This window comes from Trachymyrmex septentrionalis, unplaced genomic scaffold, assembly GCF_001594115.1.
Source record: "Trachymyrmex septentrionalis isolate Tsep2-gDNA-1 unplaced genomic scaffold, Tsep1.0 scaffold129, whole genome shotgun sequence".
Lineage (NCBI taxonomy): Eukaryota > Metazoa > Arthropoda > Insecta > Hymenoptera > Formicidae > Trachymyrmex > Trachymyrmex septentrionalis.
In genome coordinates, this window is record NW_017304428.1 from 874779 (window position 1) to 883341 (window position 8563).

General features: G+C 35.4%; 1 protein-coding gene across 1 annotated transcript in view; it reads right to left on the reverse strand.

Moving 5' to 3' along the window:
* Nucleotides 1–1144: 1144 nt before the first annotated feature.
* LOC108756643 (prothrombin-like) overlaps nucleotides 1145–8563 on the reverse strand; it is a 44191-nt gene continuing 36772 nt past the window's right edge. The window contains exons 4-11 of the mRNA XM_018500619.1: nucleotides 6220–6716; nucleotides 5745–5927; nucleotides 5451–5571; nucleotides 5208–5384; nucleotides 4554–4809; nucleotides 4194–4471; nucleotides 3928–4082; nucleotides 1145–1567 (exon numbers count right to left, since the gene is read on the reverse strand). Coding sequence (XP_018356121.1) covers nucleotides 1400–1567; nucleotides 3928–4082; nucleotides 4194–4471; nucleotides 4554–4809; nucleotides 5208–5384; nucleotides 5451–5571; nucleotides 5745–5927; nucleotides 6220–6716 — 1835 coding nt within the window. The 3' untranslated portion in view covers nucleotides 1145–1399. The remainder of the gene's footprint in view (nucleotides 1568–3927; nucleotides 4083–4193; nucleotides 4472–4553; nucleotides 4810–5207; nucleotides 5385–5450; nucleotides 5572–5744; nucleotides 5928–6219; nucleotides 6717–8563) is intronic.

Genomic DNA, 8563 nt, shown 5'->3' on the forward strand with positions numbered 1-8563 from the left:
ATATAATATATAAAATATATAATATAATATATAATGTATAATTAGCTATTATTATAGTCATAAAAAATACGTCATTATCAAATTGTTATTATAAAAAGTAACAGAATAGTAAAGATGGAATCACACAATGCTCGATTTCTTGAATGACATGCATGCATATGCAGACATGCCTGCTCTGTATGTTAGAATTCGTTCATGTATTGAGTGTTATATGCTCATATACATGATTTTTGTATTTATTATGGATTATTTCATAATTTATTTCCTTGCATACACTAATCAAAAGAAATAATTGCTAATTTCATGGTTATTTGTCAAGTATCAGACTATATGCATCAAAGTAACCATAGGAATATGTACATTTATGCACGCATGCATTCATACTTATCATTTAAGAAATTAAGCATTGTATGATTCTATCATAACTCTTCCATTCCCTGGTAACATGATGGAAGTATTATAATATTACTCCCAATAATAAGAAATAGAAATAATGGCTATAACGATCAAAGCTAGGTCTTTAATGCTTAAATAATTCAATCTAAATTACTACATATACTATATATGTACTTGCATATACACCATTTAGTCATTCAAACTATGCACCAAATTGGTTTTCCGGACTTAAAACGCAATCAAACTACTATAGTAATATTACAAATTAAATTGACAAACAATTTTAATAATTTGATGCTCAATAAAGTATCTTAAGATGTTAATATGCTGAAAAAAAACTATAAATAAATTTATTGAGAAAAATTACCTCGATTGGGAGTCGAATTCGGATCTTGTATTCCGTATGAGAGTCCTAAGCTTTTAAGATTACCGAGGCAAGGTAGTCTTAAAATATAAAATATATAGTTTAATCATCTTTTTAATAAGATGCCCAATTGAACATCAAATTATTAAAATTGCTTGTCAATTTAATTTAGAATACAGCAGTTTAATTGCGTTTATAGATCAGGAAAATCAATTCGGCGCGCAGTTATAGAATGACAGCAAATATAGTATATGCAAGTATATACATATATTATATTCATATATATATTTTTTTCAGATTGAATTATTTAAGCATTAAAGACTTAGCTTTGACCGCTACGACTTTTATTTCTATTTCTTATTGTTGAATTTTTAAATGTACGGTTCAAATAGTAAAATTCTATTGTCAATATTACTTCCGCCACACCTGGTAATGCCAATACATATAGTTAAATTCATAGCTAATACCAAGCTTATCTCTATGTGTCTATGTTCTTTTTGTCTCTTAGATCTTTATTATATATGTAGCTTAGTGCACTATGTATGTATCATCAAGCGCGTGAAAGTATTACAATGTTTTATTAATAAATAAAATATATGCTTAGACATATTCGATCGTCATATATTGAAGAGATAAGAGCTAGAGGTTATTCACCGATATGATCTGATTTATCCAGCCGATGTACGAGGAGACTTTTACGTACACACCCGGTACATTTTGGCGACCACAACCAAATCCCCAAGACACTAGTCCGGCCAGCTCATAAAAACCGTCATCTTGACATACCAGAGGACCTCCACCATCGCCCTGAAAAATATAATTAATTAGTTTCACGTTTGATGAAACATTTGTAATAAAAAATTTTACAATGTGTTATGACAACACAGATCTGCAAATAATGGGGTTTTGTTTGTTGTTGGGCAGCTGAGAGTCGTTTCCGAACCAGTTTTTTGCGTAGAATCCGAATCCGAGCTGAGAATTGTCCCATCACGTCAGGGTTTTAAGATATTTGAGGTTATGTAACCGAAAAATGGCTATTTTGGGGAGGTTAGAAAAAGTGTGTAACAAAATTTTTGTAATTTTTTCTACCTATCTAATCTTTTAGTACTAGTTTTCCTCTACAAAAACAGCCCCTGAGCGTTGCCCTACGTTGTTCCTTTCAAAAGTTATGTCTATTTTAAGATCACATATTCGCGGTATTTGACTGGTTGCTTGTTAATGAGGTTATCAAAAATGAACGGATTCACACCAACGTTGGTATTCAGGGGTTTTCGAGGTTGCTGATCAATTATTAAGGTTTAACTGACGACCAGGAAGGCGATAATTCGGAATTGTGATCTTTGTCTTGGAAGACTCTGAGGGAGAAATTTCCTTGTGTATCGAAATTTTCGATTTCATTCCCCATTTCTTTGATTTAGAGGTACCTGGAGATACTTCTAATATTTACTGACAACAGGTTCTTGATCAGAAAGGAACAACGTAGGGCAACGCTCAGGGGCTGTTTTTGTAGAGGAAAACTAGTACTAAAAGATTAGATAGGTAGAAAAAATTACAAAAATTTTGTTACACACTTTTTCTAACCTCAAACATCCCCAAAATAGCCATTTTTCGGTTACATAACCTCAAATATCTCAAAACCCTGACGTGATGGGACAATTCTCAGCTCGGATTCGGATTCTACGCAAAAAACTGGTGCGGAAATGACTCTCAGCTGCCCAACAACAAACCCTTGCAGATCTGCAATTATACTCTGACACGGCATTGAATATAGAGATAATATTTTGTGTGAAGTTAGCCCTCCTTTTATCGAAAATTACTATTTTGATAATTGTTCCAGATTGATCTCAATTTGTTCTACATTGTTCCAAAGCAGTATTACCTTATTCCAAATGGTTCTCCAATAAAATTAAATAAAAGAACGATTTTTTTTGTTACGCCCCCTTTTTTTAAAAATCAAATAGTTTCTGCTCGCTACAAATTATTTTAGTTATTCCAAATATTGTTCCAAAAAGACAATTTTGTAAGTCAAACGGAAATTACAGAAAATGAAAAAAAAAGTATTTTGTAACAAACGGTCCCTCGGACCAAAAGTAAACATATCATCTCCTTCTTGTTCAAATGAAGAATTTTATATTTTTTAGTTGTTCTAGTCCTACTACACACAGTTCTGCAGTATAAATCTTGTATCGCTATCAGTTTTTTCAAAAATCGAAAAAAATGTATTTTTTTGCAGGTATCTACTATCAAGAGTGAATGTACGCTTTCTTTCGTGTTCCAATTGAGAACTTTTGTTCTGAATAGTTCTAACCCTGTGTCGTGTTGCAATGGAGAACTTTTTGTTCTGAGTAGTTCTAGCCCTACGAAATATAATTTTGGATTACAAATTTCGCATCACTATTCGTTTTTTGAAAATTCAAAAATGTCAAAAATATATTTTTTTTCGATTTTTGAAAGAATTTTTTAAAGACAAAATAGCAGTACGAGATTCATACCGCAGAAATTAATTATTATTCAAACCGCTAAAACAACTCACCGTAAAAAGTTCTCAACACGAAAGAAAGCATACTCTTGATGATATTATAGCTGCAAGAAATACATTCAATTTTTGGAAGAACCGGTAGCGATATGAAATTTCGTAGGACTAGAACATCTCAGAACAAAAAGTTTTCCATTGAAATACGAAAAGAGTTTACTTTCGATGATAGCTACAACAAATACATTTTTTTTTTTTCGATTTTTGGAAGAACCGGTAGCGATACGAGATTCATACTATGAGATTCAGAACTGTGTTTTGTAGGATAGAATAACTAAAAATACAAAATTCTACATTTGAACAAGAAGGAGATGATACGTTTACTTTTGATTCGAGAATCCGTTTATCGAAAAATGTTTCTTTTTGTTTCGCGATTCCGTTCAACATAATTGTTCTTTTGGAACAATGTTTGGAAAAACTAGAACAATCTATAGCGGTAATGAATTTGACTGAATCAAAAAGAATTTTATTTTTTTATTTTTTTGGAGAAACGTTAGATAAGATAATATCGCCTTGGAATAATGTAGAACAAATTAAAAACAATCTGGAACAGTTGTCAAAATTGCAATTTTTTAAAAAAGGGAGGTTAATTTTACACACTCATATTTTCCTCAATATCACAGAAAAATGATACCTGACACGCGTCATTTCCCTGTTCGCCACCGGCGCAGAAACTACTTGCTGGTAGAATAAAGATCTTCTCGGTCACGGCATTCACTTTCCTTATGCATTCGGCATCGCTGACGATCGGTATTTCCGCTTCACGTACTCGAAGAGGTATAGGACCGGCTGTAAAATATTGCCGCATGTTATTGCGTAAACAATAATAATATACACACCACAATGTTTATTCTTTAAAGAAAGAAATACACAATATCAAATGATATATGAAGAACTTACCTTCTCCCATGTATCCATAACCAGTAACTGTACACCTTTTTCCAGCTGTGTGACTAACACCCCGCGCGGGCAAACAAACTAGACAAACTCCGTCTTTCAGTTCCGCTTGACCATGAAGCTTTAGTAAAGCGATATCGTTATCAAGCGTCTGGCTATTGTGATTGTGGTGGATGTATGTCGTTGCGACACGCAAGGTCTGAGCACCAGGGCTTCCGTATTTACGAGTGAGATCATGATCACCCACCCTTACATAGATTGCGTCGCCGGTCCTTACAATGCTGGAAATGAGTGCTTTTTCCTACTTTTTCAGTTTTCAGATTCGTTCCGCGCGTATGCGGAAGACAAGTGACATTTACTTACTTTGTGACACAATGCGCCGCAGTAAGAACCCATTGCGTCCCTATCAACGCGCCTCCACACAGGTATTGATTGAGGGAATTTATCAACGCGACCTGCCAACACCATTCGTTGGCATCTGCATCTTCACCGCCTACAACGCGCGCGATTCTTTCGGAATTTCGTGCCTGGATTGGACCGCGTGAGGTCCCTTTCACGCCGCAAACATATTTACTGTACACCGGACTTCTAGTAGTAGTGATAATCGTCGTCGTTTCATCTAAAAAATTAATGATTTTTTAGCATACATAGATACACATTTAACTGACTTTAATTTAAATGAATTTAATTTAAATGAAAAGCTAATTATGAATTAGCTTTTAACTTGAACTTACAATTAGCTAATTTTAACTTGCATTTGAATTAGTCTTTAATTTATACTTAATTTAGCTGGCTTTGGATTTAATTTCAATTTGTTTTTAGCTTACAATTAGTTTTTTAGCTTGAATTAATCGACTTTAACTCAGCTTGAATCAGCCTGTATCTTGAATTTAGATCGATTTTTAACTTGAATTTGAATCGTTCTGTAACTTAAATTTAATCGACGATTTTCGCAATTTCCAGTAATTTTATGATTTCACAGAGTAATGATAAATTTTTTAATTCCTAGATACTTACACAACGTGGTGAGTGGGGTGGTATAAGGACGCGAAGTAACGTGAAATGTGTCGTTCCTGTTGGTTAGAATCGGCTCCGTAGAATTTCCATCGTGGAATTCTCTTATTAGAGATTTCGGTGCACAGCACTGGTGTCCCTGTTTCTTGCACTTGAATAAATTCGTCAGCTCAGCGTTTCCTACGCATGTATGAATAAACATGAGACACTATTCACGTGAGGCGCGCATTCTTCGCGCATACTTACTGAAACAGGTAAATGACAAGTAAGATACAATGCAGGAACCGGGACAATCCGGACGTGGGTCCGGTGGTAATGATATCGTTGTCGGCGGTCGTGGAGTAGGTCTCGGTCTTGGTCTCGGAGTCTGAAACGTCGCAAAAAAATTACAAAGATTACTAAAAAAAAATTATAAATGAATAAACTGCATTTTGTTGTTTGCATATTATATTATTTTCGCGTAGAATTTTTTCTATATTTACAGATTGGTCAAATAACACGGACAATAGAAAAACTGATTGTGAATCATAAGTTAATTACTTGTGACGAGCTTTTTGTATTATCGCAGCAGATGTAACTGGATTGACAAGTTGACGTTTTCGTTATGATTACATTCGGTCGCTCACAGAAGGCTGCCATAAGAGTTAATAGGCAAAAACCAGGGCACGTTGATAGCTTTAGTTGAGGAGCTTTCGTGGAGGGCTGAATCGTCGTTGTCGTTTCCTTCCAAAAGAAATGATATATTTATTTATACTGCTGCGAACAACTTTAGGCTACTCTCTAAATTTTCACCAAGAGTGGCCATATTTTCACTCTTTTTTCAAGATTGGCTTAATTTTCAGTCTCTTCGAATGAAATTTCACTCTACGAAATTTAGAAAGTAATCTTGCCAAATTATAGTACCGTTTAATGATCTTCTAAATAGCTTCGAGGTAGCTTTTTAGAGTAAATCAACGCATTCATGAATGACAGTATAGCTTTCGTTAAAGTACTATCAAATGTTAAATCTCATTACCGCTTTTTGCGGTTCACTGATACAGCAAACCGTCAATACAGAATCATCAGGAGGACAATCTGCATATGCGTCGACATTCTCGCAGAAAAGAGCGGATAGACCACTCATGCATCTTCCTTTGCATGGCTTGAATGGTATTGGCTTAGGTCTTGTTGTTGTCGCTGCTGTCGGTGGCTGTCTAGTAGCAGTTAACGTTGTTATCATCGTCGTCATTGTTGTCGCAGTGGCAATTGCAGAAACGCTCGCCGATAATGATGTGTTTGGTCGCATTGTCGTCAATGGGGATGAGACTTTAGTGTCATTTGAGCTGTTCTTCTCGTCGATACGAGAAGAGTTCAGGCGATCAATTACCAGGAGCTCAGGTGGCGGTGACTCCCCGAAGGCATCTCTGGATACGCAGCACTTGTAGCCAGGCTTGCATAAGGTGTCTATTACCAGCACGGCATCACAATAATCGGCGATTCTTTCGGCCATGCAAATGCCCGAACAAGCTTTAACTAAAAATCATCATTATTGTTCATTTCAATTCGCTAATAGTATATAATGTAGATCAAGAGGCCACTGTAATGATTTTGTTACCCATAGCGATAAGTATGGGAAGTGTAATCTTTCATTTCATGTAAAACATAAAAACTATATACATATTTAAGCCCGATCGCGGTCGCTTGAAGAAGAAGTGGGCTTTTCAAAATGTTGCAGATTTTGAGCATTTTTACTGTCAAGATTAAATGTTGTTGCAATCGATAGTTAATACCTTTATTCCAAGAAGAGGAAAACTCCCATACTCCTCAAAAGAAGGAGTCACCATATTGGATCAAAGTAGTAAATTTTTTCTGAAATATTTTTTTCTAAAAAAATTGATAGCGACAAGATTGAATTTTCGTCTATTACTTAATTGTGATATCAATTGTCAAGAAATATGATTTACATATCTTTTGGATAGCCACGAGAGCAGCCATATCTACCCAAATACGTACAATTTTACATGGAGTAAGAAAATTGTACATGTTTGGGTAGATATGGCTGTTTATCACAACTAAATAATAGATAAAAATTCAATCTTGTCGCTATCGTTTTTTTTTTAAGAAAAAATTTACAACTTTGACCCAGTATGACGACTTCTTGCATCCTTCCGAGGAATATTGATATCATCCATCTTGGAATAAGAATATTAACTATCGATTGTGCTACAACATTCAACCTAGACGCTTTCAGTAAAAATACTCGAAGTCTGCAATATTTTGAAAAGCCCACTTCCTCTTCAAGCGACCACGACTTAAATACAGTAAGTCAAGTAAGAGCGTGGTCGAGTTAATTTGTAAAAAAATGTATTAAATAAAATTTTTATATGCATATATGTATAATACTCAATTAAATCGAAGATGCAATTACATTAGTAATACGACCAGTCACTATCGCCATCGATAATTGCCTGGCATCTTCGAGACATGCTTTCGACCAAATTAACGGCATATTCTAACGATAAGATTCTCCAAATCCGTCGAATCTCGCGAGATAGTTGCTTTAAAGTGTAGGTGCGTTTTTCACAAAGCTTGTGGTTAATGTATGCCCACACATTTTCGATAGGATTTGCGTCGGGCGACTGCGACGGCCAATCCAGTGTAACTATGCCAGATTGCTGTTTTCACTCGGTACAGAGCGCTGCGGTGTTTGGGATCGTTGTCTTCCTGCAGAATCCAATCCTCATTTTTGTCGATGAACCAACGTTTGGCAGACGATAACAAAGCCTTTTTGTAGATTTCGAGCATTTTCTCGGTGTTCAGGTTGCAAGTAAACAAGTACAAAATGACGAAAAACTGCTTTGAAAAGCAGCTCCAAAGATGCATCTTTACTCCATGTTTAACGGTCCGCTCGACAATTTTATTTCTGGAAGTTGATCAGGCTCGTTTGAGGGTACAATGTGCCCATATGGAACATTCGTCAGTAAAAATTACGTTGCTAAAGTCTCGATCAATGTTCTCGCGCGCCCAAGCGAGTCGCTTCGTCACATGTTTTTCATTCAACAGAGGTCTCTTCACTGTGTTGCACCATTTCATGTTATTATATTAGCCTTGAGATAGGTTCGAATAGTTTCATACGATATATCTAAACCTTTCTACTTCAATTATGCTTGTCCTTGACGCAGTGTTAAGCCAGGATTCCGCGAAAACAGATTCACTATTTTTTTATAGTCTTTTTTGTTCACTTTGCATATCGAGCCACGTTCCGGTAAATCATCGACATTTTTTGCCACATTATATCGCTGCACCCACTTCTGTACGAATGATTTCGACTTTTTCATATATTTAGCAGCCGCTAATTGTGACATTTTTGGACCTTTCGG